This window comes from Mauremys reevesii, linkage group 3, assembly GCF_016161935.1.
Source record: "Mauremys reevesii isolate NIE-2019 linkage group 3, ASM1616193v1, whole genome shotgun sequence".
Lineage (NCBI taxonomy): Eukaryota > Metazoa > Chordata > Testudines > Geoemydidae > Mauremys > Mauremys reevesii.
In genome coordinates, this window is record NC_052625.1 from 85,716,627 (window position 1) to 85,740,740 (window position 24,114).

A 24,114-nucleotide genomic window follows, 5' to 3' on the forward strand; every position below is an offset into this window, starting at 1 on the left:
AGCTCCAGCGGGCAGATCCACGACGGTGAATCACCGGCAATCAACACTGGGGGCTGCAGGAGTGGTGCCGTGATGGGGTCCTGGAGCAAGACGACGAACGGGAACGGCATCAACATTCATGTCGCAACCAGCTACAATAGGCCCTCTAAGACAAGGACTTACGGCAGCATCTGCCTCGGTCCCGTTGGTGTTCGCTCCTCGTGGCGGAGCGGTGCCTGGAGTCTGTCAGACAGAACCCAGCCAGATGACCTGATGGGAGTAGATGGCGACCCACGTGGACCACGCACGGAACAGTCGCTGAGCGGTGAACGGTGTCGGGAACGTTCTCTTGACCGAGACCGGTACCGAATTAGGGGAGACTGTGGAGATCCCAGCGGCAGCTGGCCTCTGCAGCGTGAGGCCAACATTGGCGGTGCTCCTGGTACCGGCATGGACATAACGCCCCTGGCCGCCTACAAGGCATCCGAGGAAGCCTGCACCGAATGGGCCGGGCTACTCCACTTGACTTGAGTCAGAGACCTAGAAACCGATGGGGATCGAGGACTGCCCAACAGCCTCTGCCCCAGTTTTACTCGGGTGCCGCGGCAGAGAAGGCCTTTTCTTAGCGTGCCCCATGGATGGGGAGTGGTGCCGACTAGTAGATGGTACTGAGGGATCGCCACGCACCAACACTGCGGTGCCAACTCAGAGCGGCACGCCAGAGTCGGGGTCAACGCCGACTTCATCAGGATAGCCCGGAGCTTAATGTCTCTCTCTCGGTCTGAGACTTAAACGACTTGCAAATCTTACAGCGATCGCTGAGATGGGTTCCCCCAAACAGCGTAAACAGTCCGTGTGTGGATCACTCACTGGCATAGGTCGCCTACAAGTGTCGCATGACTTAAAACCCAGGGCACGGGGCATGCCCCGACCCGGGCGCACTAGCTAAACTAAACTACTCTAACTAACTACAGGTACCGTACACTGAATGAACAAGCATTCTGGGGACGAGCTACAGCAAAGCTGGAGCAGAGCAGTTCCGAAACACCTTCACTGGCAGCAAGAAGGAACTGAGGGTGGGAGAAGCACGCAGCGCCCCTTATACCACACCATGGAGGCGCCACTCCAGCGGTTGCTAGGGGCACTCCCCTACGGATATTGCTAGGGGAAAAACTTCTGACACCAGTGCATGTACACCTATTGTGGAATACACATGAGAATCACTTGAAGAAGAAAGCAAAGTTCAGGAGCATTCAATTTAACAATTTTCATGATCTTTATGTATTTGCAAGTGATATTTGGGTCACAAAGGAGCTTTGACTTAGATCACTTCACAGGAAGCAATATTTGATAAAATAACTCAGAACATTAAGATGACGACAAATTAGTAACCATTTCAACTGCTCTGAGTGATAATAGCTTCATTGAACCGCCAAAGGGAATACCCAGGTTGGCCAAAACAAGAGAACTCAAAGGCAAGGCGGCCAAGCAATTATTAGGGCTCCAATGGGGAAATTTAAGACTCTGAAGACTAGATTCATATATTCCAAGGCCAGAAGTTCTAAGTCACCAGGAAGACAGTTCCAGTATCTTTGTTGCTGCTCATTATTTTCCCAAGCTGCAAAAGAGTAAATGTTGACAAGATACTGGTCAGTTTTTACTGCTAGTATTCAGAACCCTTGGGAGACCATAACAATGACAAGAATCAGGTCAATATGATTTCTGCTACTTAAGAAAGCTAACACCAACGAAGGCAGGCAACAAAGCTATCCACAAAGGCAGAAATTCAAAAAAGGAGGATGGGAGAAGCTTTAGAGCAGTGATATTCAGACTGAGGCTCACAAGGAGCTCTTTAATGTGTCTCCTATGGCTCTCCGCAGTACATGATATTAAAACACTGATTTAATTATTAACCAACGTTATTAACCAATCGGGATGCTTTTACAACATTATTAACCAATTGTAGTTGATAAAATAATACTTGGTCAGTCATTCTGCTCTGAGACTAATTTTATATATATATGAATGAATGAATGAATTCACGCTACTACAGCTCTTTTGGGTAATGTTGATTGCTAATTTGGCTCCTGAACCACTGAGATCTGAGTATCACTGCTTTAGCATGTCAGGCTTTATTTACACTTTGCTTTTTGCTCAAGCGCTGCAGCGCACGCGCTAAGTGTAAAATCAGCGCGCAGAGAAAAGAAAAAAAGCGCCAGCGCTGTCCACTCCCACTTCCCTGTGGGGAATAGCTGGGAGAGCGGCTCCCAGCGCTGGGCTGGGGCTGACACACTGGTGCTTTGTGTAGCGCGCAATTGCGCGCTGCAGAGGTGTTTTTCACACCTGCTGCCAGCTGCAAAAATTTGTAAGTGTAGCCAAGCCCTCAGAGAGATACCACGGTACAGCAATCAAAGCTAAGAATGGGCAGAAACTCTTTGCCCACTTGCACTGTGGTCCAAAAGCTCTGGGAGTAGGAGCAGAAGAGTGAAAATGCTCCTCCTTCCTTCTAGCAGCTAAAGGGATTTGGTGGAGCTTCAAATTCATTAGCCACCTATTAATCAAAGACTAATATGAAACATGAAACTCCTGAGGATAGCCCAGAGACAGCACCTTCATATGAACCCAAAAACCTTTGACAGCAGCTTGGGGCGGGGGAGGGGAAGAGTGTCTTCAACTAGTTCAGGGATAGGCAACCTGCGGCACGTGAGCTGATTGTCAGCAGCACTCACACTGCCTGGGTCCTGGCCACTGGTTCGGGGGGCTCTGCATTTTAATTTAAATTTTAAATGAAGCTTCTTAAATATTTTAAAAACTTTATTTACTTCACATACAACAATAGTTTAGTGATATATTATAGACTTATAGAAAGAGACCTTCTAAAAACATTAAATTGTATTACTGGCATGCGAAACCTTAAATTAGAGTGAATAAATGAAGACTCGACATCACTTCTGAAAGGTTGCTGACCCCTGAACTAGTTGTTGTCCCTAGACAGCGTGGGGGAGGGGGTGTCATTTTTCATATCTTTCTTCAGCTTGTAGATTTAGACATTTAGCTGCCACATGTGTCGTAACATTTCTAAGCTCTATACAAGGTGATGGTTGCAAACAGAGAATTAAGGTACAAGTTAGAAGAGAGAAATAGGTTATTGATAAAGATACTCTGGGGTGGGGGGAAGAAGGAAAGTAAATATGAGACTAAATACAGGGAAGTAGGGGCAGAAGAAAAAAAAGAAGAAAGAAACACTGAAAAGAATATCAGAAAAGTTACAACATGATCTGTTAAAAAGGGGAAAAGAGAAGCCAGGAAATATAAAAAGATACAAGAGCAAGAGACACACAGGGCTTATACACTCTCCCCACTGCCCTATGGCACCATTCTGCACTGGGAAGAAAATATAATCCCAAAATGGGGAAGGAGAGAGAGTAGGACTGGATCTGGGGATGTTGCTGTGGGCACCACAGCAAGTCACCTTTCTGTGGCTGGGAAAGAATTGTTCCCTCGCTGCCAAATCAGCCTGGGCATTGTGGGCTTTTGCCTTCCTCTCAGCAGGGGAAGGGACCCAGTGGGTAGGTTAGGTTGTAAAATCCATTTTGCCAGAACATGGCAGTGCCCAGTGCAGTGGGCTTGGCTCCCTGACAAACCAGAACGTGAAGTGGATTAGGAAAAGGCATCTTCCAAACAAAGTGGGGAGTAGAGTTGGGGTTCCTAATGTCTGCTACAGCAAGGACATAACCACACCACAGTAATCCTTGAACACAGGGAGAGTAGTGGGGTCCCCAACAATGACAAGGGGACCTGGTGGACTGGATTACAAAGGAAGGATGACCTGCACTGGACAAATTATTGCTCCATAGTTCCCAGATGTGTTACTTAATACAGGTGTGGCCTAATTAAACCACATTCCTGCTGTCTTTTTTTTTTTTTCATGCAGTGTCCTGGACAAGTATTTATTTCTTCAAGCTGCAGGATGTGTGTATTTGTAGGATATGGCAATGCAAGCAGGGGAGTGCCAGCAATTATTTTTCACCCTGACTAATTCTACACAGGGATGTTTACCAACAGAACCAAACCAGTACAAATACACTGATACTACTCCCATGTGGATACAACAATTCCAGAAGAGTTTCCACATGGGGAGATGTATAAACAGTATACAGTGTGCACAATCAAAGGGTTCATCAGGAAACTAGGAAGTGGCACATTTATTTAAATTAAGACAGACACTTAGTAAAACTCACTTATTGGGAAACTAGGTTTTTAAAAACCTCATTTCAATATTCAGACTGATGCAGCACATTTTATTTCGGTACTTATTACAGTACTCATTAGTTTTCAGTTTTAAATCTACATATTAATACTGTACTGCTTTTCACATCAATTAACCCACATTTAAATTATAAATAATTACTTCTGTAAATAATTACTTCCTAGTCAGTTTTTTTGTGAGATACAGTTGTTTTACCTACAACATATATAAATAAACTACACTTATGACCTGGGTCTACTGCTATCAAAGTTTTGTTCTGCCACCCATCAGCATGGTATCTGAACACAACTCAGTCTCACCTTAAAAGCCCAAGCTTGAAGAATTTCATGTATGTTTAACCTTTATTTAGCTCTCATTCTAGGACTACACACCTTTGATTAGTTTCCACTGAGAAACCTGTTTTTCAGAATACAAATGTGGTATCTCATATGGAGAATACTGTTGAATTTGCTATACTAAAAATTGCAATCATTTCACCAAAGAATTACCAATTAACAAGTAAGAGCTAGGATTACCGTCAATGTTATATGCCAACAGGCAGGGCCATGCTATGACAACATCAAATTGAGTGGGTTACATGTCCACTAAAAACAGTTTTACATATTTAGAAGAATCAATAATATGTTGTAATAGCAACACTAATCCATTTATAAATCTGTTTAAAATGTTGTTTTAATGACTAATAATCCACTCTCTGGAGACCACCTTTGGTCAAAGCCCTTTATATTCAGATTAGGCAGACAGACAGACAATAACCGGAACACAGAGGAGCAAGCCAGACTCTTTCTTTCTTATTGTGAATCCTGACAAGAGTTCTAGGAGATAAGAGATGAAAAGAAAACACACTGCGTTTTTCCTGTTAAAAGACTAAAAGGTAATGGCAGATTGCAACCTAAACTTCACCATCTTCAAAAATACCTTAATGGAGGTGTGTCAATTTCTCTACAAAAGGATGACTAGCTTTTCAGATGCTTCTTACTGGCTCCAGTGAACTGATTACACCTACTAGTACTCCGAGCTAGAGCATAAAACTAGTTTATTCCTATTATGGGTTTTTTTGTAGAATGCATGTGTGATGCTAACAGCACCCCCAACAACAGCTGGCAAACTGTTGTCATGGTATATACCCAAAAGGTAGCAAGTAATAATATATAACTGGAAAGCTAATAACTCACTGATCATTAGTATTCTTGCCTGAAATATGTATGGTAAATGCACAAATGAGCTTATAGATATGTGCTGGAAGTATGTTCTTAAAATGTATTTGGCAAGCAGTGCCTAAGCCACACCTGCTCCAGACCGAAGAATGTCGTTCCACCTGCTTGAATGCATCTCCAATGTAAATTAAGCAAGGTATGATCAAAGACAAAGAAAAGCATATTTATGGGCAAAGTAAACGAGCCACCAGGAGAGCAAGTGGGAAAAGATGACCATTTAATCTCAATGAGGAATGGAGACTGCACCCCCAGGCAGCCTTCCTGCCTCTTGAAGCAGGGTCAATTAACTTTGGGAAAATATAAGAAGAGAAAAAGCCATTTTGGCATCTTTCATCTAAAGTAACAAAGAAACTGAGCACTTTGAGCTTTGTGAAGGTCCTGGCCAGATAGTGTGGTAAGCCATGCTGGAAGAGAGACTTGGTGAGAAATATTTCATGGAAAAAAAGAATCTAGTTTGTTAAATCAGGTTTTAGTCTTAGAAGCGTATTTTTACTTTTGTTTGTGTGTAACCCTATCACTTTAACCTATGTCTTTTTGTTTAATAAACTTGTTTTACTTTTACTATAAACCAACTCAGTGTTTTGATTACAAGAGAGGGTTTGTTAACCCCAATTAAGGTAATCAGGTACTGGGTACCATCTCTTTAAGGGAGCAGCGAACTAAACTTCTTTAAGTGTTCTGCAAGAGGGCTGGACCCTACAAGACAGATGGTTTGGGGGAAATCTGGGACTGGGAGGGTGTTGGGGTCACCCTGTGAGGAATAACCAAAACCAGGGTGAGGTTATTGTGATGTAAGCATGCTGCTGGGGCCAGGTCTCTGAATCAAGGCTGCACAGCACAAACACACCCAGGGTAGGATGACCAGACGTCCCGATTTTATCGGGACTGTCCTGATATCTGCTTATTTGTCCTGCGTCTCGACCTACCTTTGGTCGGGACGCAAACTGTCCTGATATTTTGCCTCCGCTCACAGGCGGAGCGGAGCCCAGAGGGGCTCGCACTCCCCCGCCCCGACTCCGCCCCCTCCTTCCCCCATTGGATCCCTCCCCAAATCCCCGCCCTGGCCTCTCAGCCCCACCCCCTCACTGCCCCATTGGATCCCTCCCCAAATCCCCGCCTCTTCCCCAAGCACGCCACATTCCTCCTCCTCCCCCCTCCCTCCCAGGCTTGCGCTGCTCAGCTGTATGGAGGCACAAGCGCTGGAGGGAGGGGGAAGGTGGAGACGGAGCGGAGGCATGCTGGTGCAAGGGGGCAGGGCGTGGAGCTCCGGCAGCCTTTTTTTTTTGCGCTCCACTCCTCCCCCCCCCCCGATATTTCACCTGTGTGATCTGGTCACCCTAACCCAGGGCTACAGGGCAGGCAGTGACAACACCTTACCAGTTTGGGCTAAACCCCAAAATGTCACAGCATATCAATCCTTACCTGTGTGAAAATGACAGGCTAGAGCATAAAGGTCAACACAAAGCTCTTGAATTACACCTTGTGTGCCCTGCAATGACTAAGGTCATATAGTTTTAATACTACACACAATATGAAATATTCACCACATTCTACAGCTCCATACCATTCATTTAGATAGAGAGATCTGGTCTTTCATTCCTTGCTTTGGAACTGTTCAGCTCTTTTTAAATTATCCTCTTAATTTAAAAAGGCAGTGTTCAACAAAACTAATGGACTTAGATGACAGTGTATGTCACATTAACATTAAATACCGTATATACTCATTAATAAGCCAAATTTTTTTTAGTAAAAAGGGGAAGCACCAGAAGGGGGTTGGCTTATGAACAGGTATAGAGAGGGAGAGGTGGGACACAGCCCCTCCCCACAACAGAGGGAGCGAGGAGAGGCAGCAGAGCCAGAAGGTAAGAGGCAGGGCCAGAGTCTCTCCGCTTCTGGCCACACTGCTCTCCCCCCCAGCCTCCGAAGCAGCTGCAGCTCCGGGGCTGGCAGGCTGCAGCTGTGCCACTTGGCCCCTCCCCCCAGAGCGGGTTGTGGCCGCGCCATCCAGCCCGCTGGAGCACGCTGCAGCCATGCCACCTGGCCTAGCCTGCTGGAAAATGCTGCGGTAGCGTCACCCAGTCTGGCCTGCCAGAGCAGACTGCAGTCACGCTGCCCAGCCTGCTGGAGCAGCTCTAGCCAGGCCAGAGGCATCCTCCTCAGATAAGGTGGGAAGGGATGGGGAAAGAGTGGGGGTCCCAGGCTAGGGGTGGGGTCACGTGGGGGGGTGATCACAGGGGTTACTCCCCTGACTCCCAGCTTCTCCCCCCAAAAAAATTTCCCCACCAGCTGCTGTCCCAGCCCGTCAGGGTAAGCAGCTGGTGTGCCGGGACACTTTCTTTACTTAGGTTTATCTCCGTGGCTGCAGACGCTGGAGGTAAACAAATCATCTCGGCCCACCAGTGGCTTATCCTGATGTCCCGAGAGCCAACGTTTGCTGACCCCTGAATTACAGGGTCGGCTTATGAACAGGTTATAAAACGTTTCCATTTTTACTTATCCATCTTGGGGGGACGTCGGCTTATAAACAAACCGACTTATGATCGAGTATATACGGTAACTCATGTTATCTTTTGAGTTTCCTTGTTGTAAGTTAAAAGCTACAATGCTGCCCTTAAATCTACAAAAGGAAAAAAATTAGTCCACCAAAACAGAAATTATGAGGGTTAAGTAATTTGTTTTAATTGCCAGATTTATAAAATAATCTTTTAAAAAATGTAAACTTTAAAATGCCAATTAAACACCATTACACAATTTGACTAATTTTTCAGGTTATAAGTACGAAAAGTCCTTCTCCCAGGAAGAGACAGCCCTCCGTATAAATGTATCTGGCTACAGAACACATTTCTCATGAAAAGTTATATCTTAAATATGGATAAAATAGAAGAGATACTTGCATTTAATTCTTCCATAATTGGAATGTGGAAACAAAATCTTATTTACTACATTCCTGCCTTCCACATTTCTCTCAGAGAATGCAGCACTAGGAAATATGTACTGTTCAGACACACTTTTTTATTAATTGAGCCACGATTAATAAGATGGGCTTGATATAATAGTTACTAATATATCAAGAAGTATCTCTTTCACCTGTGCTCTTTACAAGATTTGGCCTTTTACTAGATTAAATGTACATTCAAGTAGTTTATACCAAAAATGTCTGGAAAGATTTACAGTGTTTTATGTTAGAAAGATTTTCTTTTCTTCTGTTTCAGTGTGAATACTTTTAATTGAATATTCTCTCCAGGTCTGGATCTAAACAGCATTGCTCTAATGCTTGCGAACCACAAAGCAGAACTGACCAGTCATTAAAATGTGCCTTTTGAGTACAAGCAAGTAAATAGACTATATGGTGTTAAAAAAATAGATTTTTCAAAATGTTAATCTAAGTTACTGGTAAGCGTATAATTCTTAGATTGCGTCCTTTTGTACCAAATGTAGACTATAAGCTCTCTGGGGCAGGAAATGTCTTCCCTTCTCACTTTTTTGTACACTATTAGGACAACAGGGCCCTGCTCCTTGATTGGGGCTCCCAGGCAATACCATAGTATACATAATGCAAAATAATAAATCACTGTTTAAAAGTCTAAAACCACCAATAAGATTATACTGAGCAGTAAGAAAACATCTCAGTGTGGACTTAAACACAAAAGGCAGCTTGTCAAGCTAGCGGGGGGGGGGGGGGTAGCTACACTAAAAATGCTAGTGGGGGGGTCCATTACAATTAAGTAGTTAAACTCTGTCTAGTTTGCTAGGACAACCAAGGACAACTTATTTTGGCAATATATACTTGCGTAACCTACAAATGAATCATTTGCTATTTCATTTGTTTTACTATGAAGGTGCTCTCACCTTTGGGCAGATAAGTGTTTTCACCCATGCACTGGAAGACAGAACATAACCAGGGCAAGCATACAAAAAAGTTCGCCAAGAAATTCTAATGGAAGATCTGTCAGTAACTTACTACTTAACTCTAGTTACAAAATGTCACTAAAAAAAGTAAAAACAAAAAGACATATGAGTGAAGAAAACAACTTGGGTCCTAATTCAGCAAATATGCAGACCCGGTCTACATGGCGGAAATGACTGACAAATCTATTGCGAAATAAACTATTCCTCTTTGGCTATTCCTGAATAGCTTCCCAAAAAGGCACTCTATTCCAGAATAAGAGTAATTGTTACTCTGCAATAATTATTCTGCTTCCAATTAAAAGCATATCCTTTGGGTTTGAACTTGTATGAAGAAATCATAAAACAATTAGTACAGTAAATGATGTATTCTTGATAATAAAATTTTCAATTTTTGAAAATGTTAGTTTTCCTGCACCCTCAAATTTTCTATGTAAACAAGATTTTGATATTAACACCACATAACTGCATTTTATAAGTTGTCAGAGGAAATCAGGAGGTTTTAATCTACTGAATAATGGACAGTTTCTATTTTTACCACCCAGGGATTTTGACATCAGAAAAATGAAATATATATTTGCTTCCCCTTTATTTTTTGGACAAATAAACAAGAATTTTTTTTTGTGAAGACTGAACTAATATTTCCCCACCTCAATCTTTTCTGACAGCAACCAGCTACTCAACTACCACTCCTGCCCCAAACATCCATCACCATATCCAACAATGGGGTTCTGATCCATGACTGGAGCTCCTAGGCACTACAATAAAATAAATAATTAACAATAATAGTTTTACATAAACACTATCTGGGTGATTTTGTTAAAATGCATGATAGTGAAATGATTAATGCTGACAGTTAAATGGAAATTAGGTTTCAGAGTGAACACTAAATTGAAATGAGTTAGGCAGATCATACCGCTCACAGCTGTTGTTCCCAGCTTTCTGTAGATTCAGAAGGAAAAAAAAAACTATCACATCATATTCCTAATGCACATTCTAAACAGAAGGGCTAGATATTTACATTTTTTAAAATGAAACTGATTCTGCAAATGGCAGAATCTGTGGCAGCAGAAGCACAGGAGCCTACGTATAATGGACTAGGACATAGACAAAACACTCTTGAAGGAAAAGCATCTGGTTGCTAATCAATGGCTGTGAGAGCTCATTTGCTATCACAAATACATGCATTTTAGTACATTTAACACTTCATTATTGAGAATAAAACAAACTGACAACAATCCAGTCCAAAAATATACTGGACCACACTAAGAAGCAACTAGACTATTTGGCAAGAACTAAGTAGCCATGAGTAGTAATCTCTGCTCCAGAAAGGTTCATGACTCGAACAGATGTTATAGGTTTCTTAGTCTACATGAGAAGAGTATATAACGTCCTTAATCACATAGTAACATGCTCTCATCGAGCTTCTCTTTTTTTTATGATTCCCTCAAAAATAAAAACAAGTAAAAACACTATTTAAAACTTCAGACAAACTCTGGGAACATTCTGACATTACTTTCCTGATACAGCATATTTTCCATTTATCCTACATAACATGGTATGTTGAAGCGTTTAAGTCCACAGCCTTAGGCTGAGCACTTTTGTTACTCAGTTTGGTCCTTTTCGGACAGATAATCTGAAGGTTGTAGTTTCCAGAGAAAACGTGACCACAGAAAGGCCTCTTGAGAAAGAGGATAATAAAAACTCTCTTCTGCTCAATATAGACACAACTGGGGAGCTGTAGCTTGTTCACAGGGCTTCTCCAGTGATGTGGTGACCAAGGTCTGGGTAGGACCTGAGGTGTGGTTCCCAGTTAAGAGGGAACAAGGATAAGGAACTGGGCTAAAGATGCTCTGAGGAAGAGCTGGGCAGAAGGCGTAAGCAGCAGTAAAGTAAGCATGCCAGGCAAAAAAGTAGCTCAGGAGGTATGCGGGGGGAGAAGTGAAATAGGAAGATGAGTCTGGCACAATTAGCCACTTCACTGTTGTGGACCCCAAGGTTGGAGTCCCTTGTAAAGGAAGGGCACAGCTGCCGGTATGGAACCACAGTGCCACTAGAGACAGCACGAGACCCCTTCCACAAAGGGGCAAAGGAGTGTCAACCTCCTAATGCAAGGGAAAAGGAGAAGGAAAAGGTCAGACTGACAAGAGGGCTGGGCCAAAAAATAGTAAAAGACTTTTTGGGAAAAAAACCTTTGCTTTGGGATTTTTGTTTAACCTGGAAGAGGGGGGGATTTTAGTTTAACCAGGGGGGCAGACTACCATACCAGTGAAGAAAAACTGAGGTCTGGCAGCAACTCAATGAGTATGGGGTAAGCAACGCTGTTAAATCATACTGTGAAGATGTCATTCTTCCACTGAGAGAATATATGTTGTCTCCTAGATGCTGAATAAATCATCTTCAAGACGTTCACAAGGCAAAATACAGTCCCATTTAAAAAAAAAAAAAAAAAACAAACACCAACCAGCCACAAATACATCTCTGTGCCCATCCCAGTGTTTCCAATCTAACTATAACAATGAAGTTACAAAACAGTAGAGGACAAGGAGAGAGCAGACAAGATTACACACCTCCCGAAAGTGTATGCATAGCATATTATTTTTAACATTAAATAGGAGTCTTGGTCAATTCATTTCTTGTTGGCATTGTGGCAAATATGGGGTTTAAGGGGATTTAAACAATTAAAGAATGACAGCAGTTCAGGAAGGTAATTCCTTACCTAGGGAGCAGCACAAGGTACAAACAGTTGCAAGAATCAAAACAAATGGTATATTGACACAGCAATGGCTAGAACAGAACGGGTAGAGGAGATTAGGGAATAAGAGACTAGGTCAGGTAAGTAAATACAGTAGAACCTCAGAGTTAAGAACATGTTGGGAATGGAGGTTGTGCATAACTCTGAAATATTTGTAACTGAACAAAACGTTATGATTATTCTTTCAAAAGTTTACAACTGAACACTAACTTAATACAGCTTAAAGACTACTATGCAGAGGGAAAACGCTGATTTTAGCCATTTTAATTTAAATGAAACAGGCAGAGAGTTCCCTTACATTGTAAAAAACATTTCTCTCAAACTCACTTTTTTTTTAGTATTTTACGTTCACCACAGTACTGTACTTGCGGTTTTTTTGGTCTCTAGTGCTGCCTAATTGCAAATTTCTGGTTCCAAATGAGGTGGGTGGTTGGTCACTCAGTTCATAACTCTGGTGTTTATAACTCTGAGGTTCTACTGTAGTGGCAAGTCTTGTGCTGGGCTTCCAATGGGACAACAAGCAACTTGGATTTAATGCAGTGGAGCAGAAAGAGCCAGCAGCGTGATTCAGAGAGGATAGCAGGAGTGTGGTAACATGAACAAGTAAGTTGTCTGTAGCACTACCACAAGATTATATTTTATAAAACAAATTATCTAACGGGGCAGAGTTAAGGTTGAACACTCAGCCTTACCTCTGCATTTCTTGACTCTGGAGTATTTGATTTTTCAACCTTCAATTTTGCTTTAGTGTTTGTTTGCCTGCCTGGAATTACCCATATTTTGGGCACAGAACTATGACTACTGCATATCTGAGGAGTGAGTGACACTATATGTTGAAAAGCAGGAATGGCACTGATCATAACAGTTTCATATTTGCCATTATGAGCAGAAGCAGTGAAATTTCACTCTCCAGCTGCTTGGGAATTCTTGAACCTTTTCACATGTCTAGCAATCTCTTCCTGTCTTCATTTAATGTGGTTAAGCATCCTTTTAACACTTTATATAGCTGACTATCAGCAATATTTTTAACGCAAAACGGATACTGAAGAAAAAGTGGTATCTGCATGACAATATTAACAATGGGGCAACAATTTCAAAAGCAGAGGTCAATAGACTATACTAATTCATTTACAAGTAACAGTAAAATCTCTCATACATTTCCTGTATTTTTAGCTCACTGAAATGAACTTTACATAACTGTATTATGCATAAAATCTCTGCCATATATTAGGCACAAGTATATTTTCTTAAATATTTCAAGAGACTTCCATTGAAGTTTAAAATACTTAAGTTTTATATTATTTATTTATTTTTGAAAAAAACAGATCTGACCTCCTACATACCTAACTTCACTGACAGCATGGCATATCATTAAATTACTACTTCATCCTGTGGCTTCCTACTCCACCTTCAGCAACATAACACACTTGCCAAACTGGAATTTTTCTCTCACACACCTCTCTGGGTTTTGTGAGTCACCACCTTACTTTCCTGAGTTAATAAAGCATCTGTTCAAATAAAAAAATATTCTGACACAACATTAAATGCAAGAGTGTTTTCCTTCACAGACGTATACTCACCATCTACATTGCTATCTACACTACTCTTAAAATTATTTTAAATTTCAGATGATCTTCATAACCCATCTGGCTGGGCATATTTCTTTTTGATTAGGAGGGATATTCTGGTATCTTTGCACTACTGCGGCACCATTATACATAAATTTAAAAGTGTATTCCATTTCCTTTCTTTTGTTAAGCCCGCTTTAAATAGAAGACATCAAGAAGTCTCATGTTTTATTGTCAGAAAAAGCACATTTGTACAAACATAACACCCTAATATTTCAAAAGCACTCACTTTTCTCAATTGAGTCAGTAGCACTTTAGTCAATAACAGATTCACCCATCAGGAGGGAATTTTTAAAAAAAGTATATGTCTGAACCTTACAGAATTAATTAGCCACTAACCCAAGAAGTAACTTACATAAATATTCAGAGAAACATAGTGCATCTTCTTACAAGGAAAAACCTTCAGGGCACTGCTATGTTGCCTTTGCTATGCTTTACATAGCAGTCAAGAATTTACACTTATTATGGTTCTCAAGGCAGCTTCCAATAATGTTAGGCTTGCAAAGACTACACATTCACTTTACTCAGTTAATAAGAAGCTTGTGTAAGTAAAGCATCCCTTAATGTAATCAAGCAGACTTTCATCACCTGCTTTTCCCTAAATTAGCTTTTCAACCCAGCTTTCATGCAAAATTGTGAATCAATGGTGAGCCAAATGAGTAATTCCATAGTTCAAGTTTAAATGTAACTGAACTAAAAATCATTAAACAATAACTTTAGAAGGTATCATCACCACTTTTATCTTTTGTAAGACGGTAAAAGATGTCAGACTGAAATTTCTGTAAAGTCTTCTATTCATTAAAAGAATAGGTACAGCACAGGTAGCTGCATTTCAAGATTTTCCACTTGCCAATTTCTCTAAAACTCAATCCTCAGGGATTCCCTGCAAAGAGAATCCATTTTCCATGTTCATTCTGTTTTTGGAAATCTCTGAAAGCAATCAAAGTAAACACAGTCTTAAGCTTTTTCAGACCCATAATTTCTAGCTAGTGAAGCTCCTCAAGTGGTAGAAGGGTGGAAGCTATAGTGTACACAAAGCACAAAAAAGATAAAAATGTTTTTGACACCATGCTGTCTTACCTTGTTCTGCGCAGGTTTGGATAATAAAGTGGTAAAAAATGTACAATTCTTGTCTACACTTCAGCTTCCATCGGTGCTACCATTAATGGAGCTGCATGCATTGAGAATTATGCATTTGAAAAAATCTTAAGTGTTCTAAAGGCCTATCAACTCACATTCATATAAGCTCTATCAGACATCCCTCAAATTATAATGACTTTTAACCTCTATCAGACACCCAGGATCAGATCTGAATCCATCACCTAAAAGTAAAAAATTACATCTCATTTCCAATCCCTTCCCCATGCCATCCAATCAACATCTCACCATTTTTCCTAAACATATATATACACACACACAATTTAAAAGCCAATTCTGTAAATTTAGAGCTGTACTGCCTAGACCAAGTTTCTGTTTGCACTTACATGGTCTCCAAATGAGCAAAAAATCAAGTCAACAACAAAACCCCTCAATATTGAGATCTGAACCAGTCAGAGTTAGCCTAACATATGCTACTATTGAACCTACAAAGGCAGATTTTATATCTACAGGCAAAAGTCTCTAATATTTGATTTAAATGAAACTAGACAATTTTTTCAGAAGTTTGCTTTTTAAAAACAGTAATTATTAAATATGAAATGACCATCTATTTGACTTCAGAAGCTAGATTTAACATAAAACAAATATAAGATTAACCAGAGTTGTGCATAAGCTTAGATACACACATGAAAATTACAATATATGTTATGAATGAAAATGTCATTAGATTAAAATAGTTTTTCTGGAAATTCTAAATAAAATAAATTTTGGTTCATGACCACCATCCTACTCAGCAGCCCTTGGGCAAGCTTAAAACTGCTCTCAAACGTTTCTCCAAAAATAAATCTAACTCAATATGTAACATAGCTATGTAGGATAAGAAAGCTGAATTATCCATATTATGAAAACCACAATCCTTTTAGCCTTTTTCACTTTGATTTGAGAGTAAGATGCGTAGTAAAGTTAAAGATGTATTATCAAGACAATAATAATGTCTAGTTTTTACACCCACTGCTTTTCATCAGTAGATTTCAATGCGCTTTACAAAAAAAGGGAGGTACACTATTATAGCTGGGCAAATAACTGATTTTTCAGTTTGCTGGCAGTTCTGGGGGGGGGGGGCGGGGGGGAATCAAACGAAGGTTCAGGTCAAGCTGAACCAAAACTGAAAATTCAAAAAAGTGTCATTGAATCAAAAAAGTCAAGAAAAAATTAATTTTGGTTAAATGAAATATTTCTTTTGACCCTGGCTAGATTGCCCTCATCTAGCTTTTTAGTCAATGACAAGATGGTGGTGGTGATGCCTCTCTTATAACCTTTAGCCCAGTGGTTAGGGCACTCACCCAGCATGTGGGAGACCCAGTTCAGTTCCCCCCTCTGGCTGATGTGAAGGAGGAATTTGAACTAGGGTCTCCCACCTCTCAGTGGAGTGCCCTAACCACTGGGTAGGGCCCTACCACATTCACAGTCCATTTTGGTCAATTTCATGGTCATAGCATTTTAAAAATCATAAATTTCATGATTTCAGCTATTTAAAGTTGTGAGGGGGTTGCAAGGTTATTGTAGGAGAGGTTGCGGTACTTCTACCCTTACTTCTGCACTGCTGCTGGTGGCGGCGCTGCCTTCAGAGCTGCGCAGCTGGAGAGTGGTGGCTGCTGGCTGGGAGCCCAGGTCTGAAGGCAGAACCTCCGCCGGCAGCAACGCAGAAGTAAGGACATGTAGTAAGGATGGCATGGTATGGTACTGCCACCCTTATTTTTGTGCTGCTGCCTGCAGAGCTTGGCCCTCAGTCAGCAGCTGCCACTCTCCGGCCACTCAGTTCTGAAGGCAGCAGCACAGAAGTAAGGGTGGCAACGTATGGTATTGCCACTCTTACTTCTGCGCTGCTGCTGGTGGGGTGCTGCCTTTGGAGCTGGGCATCCAGCCAACAGCCACTGCTCTCCAGCTGCCCAGCTCTTACTGCAGCACAGACGTATGAGTGGCAATACTGTGACACTCCCCCCTAAAATAAGCTTGTGACCCCCCAACTCCCTCCCTTTTGGGTCAGGGACCTCCAATTTGAGAAATGCTGGTCTCCCCTCTGAAATCTGTATAGTATAAAGTAAAAGCACAAAAGACCAGATTTCACAGGGGGACACTGGATTTCATGGTCCATAATTCATTTTTCATGGCCGTGAATTTGGTAGGGCCCTAGCTATGGGATATTCTAGGAAGGTTTCTATTTTTCCTGATGAAGCTGTTCCTCTTCATATAAATAATAAGCCACCGAGCTAGGGGATTTGAACTTATGACTCCTACCTCCTAAGTGAGTGCCCTAACCACTAGACCATGGAGTCATTTTAATTCTCTCTTTGGTCCAATGAACATGTTTCCCTTCAAAAATTTAATAGCATGCTGTAAAAGTAAATATTTTCATTGCAAAAACTTAGCAGTGAAAAATTCTTATAGTGAAGTGAATTTAAGTAATGGCGCGCGCACACACACACACACACACACGTGTACACACAGTTTAAAAAAATATATTTGCTACTGAATAATATATCTGGTTTATAGTACCCAAAGTACCAAATCAAGCTCAAAGCACCACTGTGCTAGGTGATAGCCAAGCACATGTGACATGTTCCAAAAAGCTCAAATTCTAAATAGATAAGACGAAAACCAAGCAATAGACAAACAAATAAGCAAAATTTTAAGGAGTACGAGAATTTGTTAGTTCCATTTTCTTTCTGGGAGGGAATTGTTTTGTTTTTGACTCTTGATTCTCTGCTGATTTCCTCAAACCACAATATACACATTACTTGGTCCAGATGTCCCAACCAACTTGCCATGCCTTAGATAACCTGGCATTCTTTAAAATGTTGTTGAATAATAAACTATATATTTTAAAACAATTTTTATTAATTGTAGTTTAATCCAAATTCAAGCTCAGTGGTTTGAGCATTGGCCTGCTAAACCCAGGGTTGTGAGTTCAATCCTTGAGGGGGCCACTTAGGGATATGGGGCAAAAATTGGTCCTGCTAGTGAAGGCAGGAGGCTGGACTCGATGACCTTTCAAAGTCCCTTCCAGTTCTAGGGGATAGGTATATCTCCAATTATTATTTATTATAATGTTGCATAAACCACAGCAAAGCAAAATTCCTTAGAACTATGAAATTACAGCATTCCACTATTTCCATCGATCTTGACAACATAAGAATTCAGTTTATGTTAGTTGCATTGATATTAAATTAAGTATAGTACATATAGTATTTTATATTAATTTGTAAACTTCTTTGGTCAGGAACCTAATCTTATTTGATACCTATAAGTGTCGCATGCTGTACATCTGGGGCACTAATAAGTAATATGGACTACTAAAGGATTTCTGAAACACACATTAATGTTTAAAAAATATTTAAATACCTACAATGCTATTAGGTGTAAATGTTACCTTACTTTCAATAAGTCCACACAGTATTTCTGTAAGAACGTTTGTATTTAAAGAGGCTTGTTCACAGTGTAACAAAATATGAACCTCTAAGTGTGCAGTATTCACTTTACTTGGCAAAAAATCTTGAAAGTTGTGAAGTATTTTGATTATATTTCACATAGTGAAAGTTCATCTATAGAACTTAAGGCCCTTTAACAAAATGTCACTTAAAAAAAATCTACACAGCATGTATATGAAACAGAAGCCAAGAGAAGTTAAGTAATTTGCTCAGATCAAACAGCAAGCCAGAGAGAACTGGGAATAGAACCCAAATTCTATACCCTACCCGATGGATCACACGGTCCAAAACCCTGTGGATGACTTGTTTTATTTTTACAACTAGGATTTTCAAAGAAGCCTAAAGGGAGTGAAAACTGTCAATGGAATTTGGACATTTCCCTTAGGACTGATCCACACAAACTTGCACTGAAACACCATCAGGTGTGAATTAAAACTGATTATTTCTGGTCCACAAAGGAGCCTGTACTGTCTTCAAGGCTCATTTGAAAATCCCAGCCTACATGTCTGTAAAATAGCACTATAATTCACAATCAAATCAATCGGACTACTCACAGTAGTAAAATTAAGCATGTACATTTGCAGGATCTGGGCCTAAATTGAAAATCTATTTGTCCAAGGTGAGTAAAATATAATTTCTCATTACAATCATGGTAGAGGGCAATCAAATAGCTTATATGCAAGGACTGGTAAATCTCCATGGCAAATGTGCAAAGCCAACCTAAAGAAATTATTTTTTTCAAGCTGGCTGTCACTAGCACAATAACACTGCACAAATATAATTTTCCCTAAATGGGAAGAAAGAGATGAGATATGAAACACTGGTGGAGACAACAGGGAATAGGTAAAAATTCAACTACTGATATTTTGTGTCAACCTATCGGTTACTCTTGCAGAATTTTTAATTTTTTGGCATAGAATTCCCCCATCCAAAAGATCTACATATCTTATTTGTCAAAACACAATATAATCTCCCCAGTTTCAATTATTTTGGTAATTTATTTCAAATTATCTGTCAGCATGTATGTAACCATGCACACAACAAAAAAAGATTGCCCCTGCAATAGTTAAAGAAACCCCTATGACAACCCAGTTTCTGTTATGCTTTTGTCGGGCACCTCAGTCTGGGTGTATCAGATGTGCCAGTTAGGCACACCTTGGGGGAAAACTCTGCTCTTTGGGTCCTTTAGTTGATTCTTGTTTTTTCACCCTGCCCCCGGAAGAGTTACCATATTTCAAGCTCTGACGGGGGTACTGTGGGGGAGGAGGGGCTGTGTGGGGCCCCTCCAGCCCAAACTCCTGTTCCCCTTTCCCCCAGAGCCCCGCAACAGGCTCCATTCCACAAAGCTTCATTACTGTCCCGTACCCATACCTGCTGATGGGTGGGGGGAGGACACGGACACAATTTAAAGGTTCGGCTGCCTGCGGAACAGCTCAAGTCATGCCCCCCAACTCGAGCAGGCCCCTCCACACACTTACCCTCAGTTTCCCCTCCCAGAAAGTAGCAGCCTTTCCCTGCAGCTCCCAGCTGTTGCTCCTGCCTCTCCCCGCTGGGCACTGCTTGCCAGCGCCAGCTCCGTACCATGTGACCAAGCGGGGCTGGCAAACTCAGGAACTACAACCATCTGGGCCTCCCGCGCAGGCACACTGTGAGCTGGGGAGCCGGGCTCTGCCAGGTCCACTGGCCCCTAGTGGTGACCAGCAGCTCCACAGCGCCAATTGCATAGGGAAAAATGAAAAATGTTAATTCTGCAGAAATTCTGCATTGCACGGTGCACAGAATTCCCCCAGGAATAAACAGGTCCACATTGGAAGAGTACTTTGCTCCCAAAACAAGCTATGAAAACTGCATTAGTGGTAGCTCCTGCTTTTTTAAATAAGTGCCGACAGGATATCAATGTGTTTCGTAATACCTAGTGAATAAAAAGCAAAGAGTTGGAATTACGATAAACGCGGCAAGATACCACAAATTACACAAAACATTTATCTTGGTAATATTAATAGTACAAGGAAAGTTCACAGCAGTGCATAGAACAGACCACGTCCAATTAAATATATTACTTTTTTCAAGCTCTAATAATTTAAAGATATTAGATTGCTTTTAGCTTTTTCATGGTTTCCCCACCTCTATATTAGTCTGTACTTGGAACTCAAAATGGGACTGTGATTTAAAGAAGGCAAGATTCTTTCTGGGACCTTTGTTAATAAACAACCACAAACAGGCCCAGGCCAAAAGCTAATGTTAATTTCCTTCTTTTCCCTGGGAACATGCACATGATCAGTCTCCACCCTATGAGCAGGGATCTCACTGTCAGACAAATAGGACTATAACCTACCTACCCAAACCCTCCCCCACACCCTTTCAAACCAGACACACAACACTGACCAGCTGAAGTGAATATGACAAGAGGTAGAGGCGGGGTGTGGCTTGAATGTTCCTTTTTAAAAAACAACCCCAGCTTCATTCCAGTAATTAAAAAACGCCCATTTCATTAGGAAGAAATCACCCACTGTGTTTTTCCGGTACAACATGTGAACTCTCAGGACTAGGAATCTGCCCGATATTTACTTTAAACTGAACGTTGGCAACCTCAAAGTTTTCAAACACACTGAGCCAAAAAGGCTCCGTCGTCACGCCCTTTGAAAGCTACACAGGAGATTTCACCAGCAGCTCACCCTGAGCTGTGAAGTAAAGGAAGCTGCGTTTTAAAAGGGGCATTTTCCGCACAAAGCGAAGCATTTAAAACACTCCCAGCGTTTCCCTCGCCGGCCGCTGCCCTCCCATCTCTAAGCGTTACAAAGCACAACCCTCCCCCCCCCCCCCGTCCTCCTGTTTGCATCCCCCTGAAGCCCCTGGCAGCACCTCTCCCAGAGGGTCCCTCCCTGTTCCCACTTGGCCGGGGGGTGGGGTGTCCTGTGATGATCTCCCCCGTCTCTGCTCGGTCTCAAACCTGCCCCTCACCAGAGACCCTCGGGGCATTTTAAAGGGAAAATCACCCCCACCTCGGCCGGGGGAAGAGTCACCTTCGGGCGGAGGGGGGGGGGGCTATGTCATTCCTCCGCTCCCCTCCTGCCCAACCCCACAGGCGCCCCGCGGCTCCGGGCAGAGCCGGGGGAGGCTGCCCCGCGTCGCCCCCCGGCCCGAAGCAGAGTCTCGGGGAGGGGCGCGCCGGGCTGCCCCTGGGCGGGGCGGGCGCGGCCTGTGCCGGGCGCGGCGTCTCACCTCGCGGGAGCGGTCGCGGCGGCCGGGCCGGGCCGGGCGCAGGTGCGGGAGCGGAGGCCCGGTGGGGAGGGGGTCTCACCTCGGTGGGGCTGATCTCGAACAGGTCCAGCCGGGTCGCGTTCCAGTGGTTGATGATATCGGCGAGTTTGCGCCGCTCCTCCTCCCGGCTGCCGCCGCCCGACATCCTCCGCCGCTGCCCCGGGGCGCTCGGTGCCGGGGCCTCTCCGCCGCGGGGGGGGGTCTCCTGCTGCGGGGGGGGCGCTCCTCGCTATTGGATTGTTCTTCTCCCAGTCCCCGGGCGCGCCCGGCGCTTTCCCTCCTGCTCAGTGATAACGCGGGGCGGGGGGGACCCGGGGCGGCGCCTCCTGCTCGGCAGCGTCTTCCCGGAGCCCAGCGCAGCCGCTTCCCCTGCCCCGGTGTCTTCCTCACACACACACACACCGTCCCGTGCGCGCCGCCGCCGCCTCTGCGCGCACTCGCCTCCCACGCCACTCACCTCCCCGCGCCCGGCTGCGCGGCCCCGAGCCCGGCGACTGCGGCGGGAGCGCGCCTCGGCTGGTTCGGCCCCGCTGCAGCCAGGGCAGCGGGCGGGGCGGGGCCGATGCGCTCCCAGGCGGGCCGGGACCCCGCGCCGCTGGTCCGGGCCGGCCCGGGGAGCGGGCGCTCCTGGTGCGCGACCCGAAGGACGGGGGCGGAGCAGGGATCCGCCGCCCCGTTCTCAGGGCCGGATCGGGGCCCTGTGTTTAACGCCTAGTGCTAAAGGGCGGACCCACCCCAAACCTTTCCCTGAGCCGGTCACCGAGAGGACTGGTTTATAGGGGGGCTGTGCCCTTATCAGAAGGAATAACAGTTTTGGTCTTTGTATTTCCTGGCTCGATTGGCACTCTCACGCTTTGAACAAACAAACCCCCCAGCAATTGGAGCACGTGGCTGGGAGAGAGGAGGAGATTCCTGGCCTCTCTTTGATGCTCTGCCACTAGCTCCCCATGTGGCCCTGAGCATGTCACTTCACCTCTCTCTCAGTCAACCTTTCTCCCCTGTAAATTGAGGCGAATGATACTTTGCCGGCTCACAGCGGTGTGGCAATGTGTAATGACATTTCTCTAGCCTTGCATGAAAGCAGCTGTATAAGAGCAAAGTGTTGATATACATTTTCACAGCCTGAGAGAAATCTGAGGTGACATTAAAGTGTCAGGTTTTTGTTTTTCAAAAAAAACATATTTTTTTTGCAAAATCTATTGGATATTTATGTTCAATAGGTACTTATGCTAGATTTTGAAATCCAGCAAGTTTTCTTTCATGGTAGAGTTACAAGGCTTTAACCAGTTGCAATCCATACTGTAGTGTGTGTTCGCAGTACTGCAATATTATTTATTTATTTTGCACTGGAAAATGTAAACAAAACCCTACCTTGAATGTCCGCTCTTGGCCCTGTTATCAAAACATTTTTTCAGTTTTGTTCAATATTTGAAATAACAAAATAATATAGTATCTGTTGTGATAGAGCCGTGAAATGTACTTGCCAGAGTATTTCAAGTCCCTCCTTAGCTAAACAGTTCAGATTAATTGTTTTTGTTGATGAGGTTTTTATTGGCTGGGCTATTTTAAAATGGAGATTCTAGTACTCAGAGAAATAATTGTGATTTTAGCAAGTGGGTGATGGTACCAATGTAAGTACAAGCAATGGTGGGTGGTCTATGGTGGTTTTACAGGTGCAAGTCAGTTACAGTTTTGCCGTACCTCTATACTTGTGCGGTGTCACACCTTTTCAGTTGCAGAGCCCTGTGGGAACTTGTGCCCAGGACAGTGCCCTGAAGCAGTGACCTCTGGGAGATTTTAGAAGGCTTTCTGGAAGCTCTGGTGAATTGTAAGAGAAAAAATTAAGCTCCATAGTCCACTATAAAACTCTCATAAATCTGCTAATACCAGCAACCTTCCTTAGTCTCTTTAGCAAAATGGAAAATTTAGCTCTCAGCAAGAAAAGCTTTTTTTAAAAAAAAAAAAAAAAGCAGCCCAGCTGTACCAGATAACAGAGGATGTTCTGGCAGTGCCTGCAGAGAGTTAGAGACCATATAAACTTCATGCTATAGTAGTTGTGTACTCACCACTGCCTGAGTAGACAGTCGTATGCTTTGCTTGCAGATTACGTTTGCTGAGTGGAGTGCTGCTTTTGTGTCTGCACCCCTTCTACAGACTCGTGAAACCAAGTTGTTCTCAAGACCTGCAATGAGTGACTGTTTAACTTCGGGATTAGGAAGGAGTCTGTTCTGTGCCGGGTGTAAATTGATCCCGATATTGCTGTGCCAGACCATAAGGATAATATTAATAATAAATGAAATTATTTAACAGAGTTTCAGAACTATTGTCAAAAGTCATTTTCCTTTAAATATCACTTGATGTTATTTGGGACTATTAAAACAATTTTCTGTAATCTTTCTGTTTTGAGATTTATTTTTTCCTTTATCACTTATATCATGCCATAAATGGACATGATGCTTCATACAAAAATGAGAAGACAAGGTCCCTGCTGGAGGATATTATAGCTTAATGC

At 42.9% G+C, this 24,114-nt stretch overlaps 1 protein-coding gene across 14 annotated transcripts in view; it reads right to left on the bottom strand.

Annotated features, from left to right (window-relative positions):
• AFDN (afadin, adherens junction formation factor) overlaps positions 1-22,042 on the bottom strand; it is a 187,852-nt gene extending 165,810 nt beyond the window's left edge. For 7 of the 14 annotated variants that reach the window (XM_039528913.1, XM_039528912.1, XM_039528916.1 and 4 more), the window contains exon 1: positions 20,910-20,928. Coding sequence is in view for 4 of the 14 variants with exons in the window: in XM_039528922.1 (XP_039384856.1) it covers positions 21,643-21,747 (105 nt within the window). In the remaining 10 variants the exon portion in view is untranslated. Of the gene's footprint in view, positions 1-20,909; positions 20,930-21,642 lie in introns of those variants that run through there. The other 7 variants (XM_039528922.1, XM_039528921.1, XM_039528919.1 and 4 more) reach the window with 2 other exon arrangements.
• Positions 22,043-24,114: the final 2,072 nt, after the last annotated feature.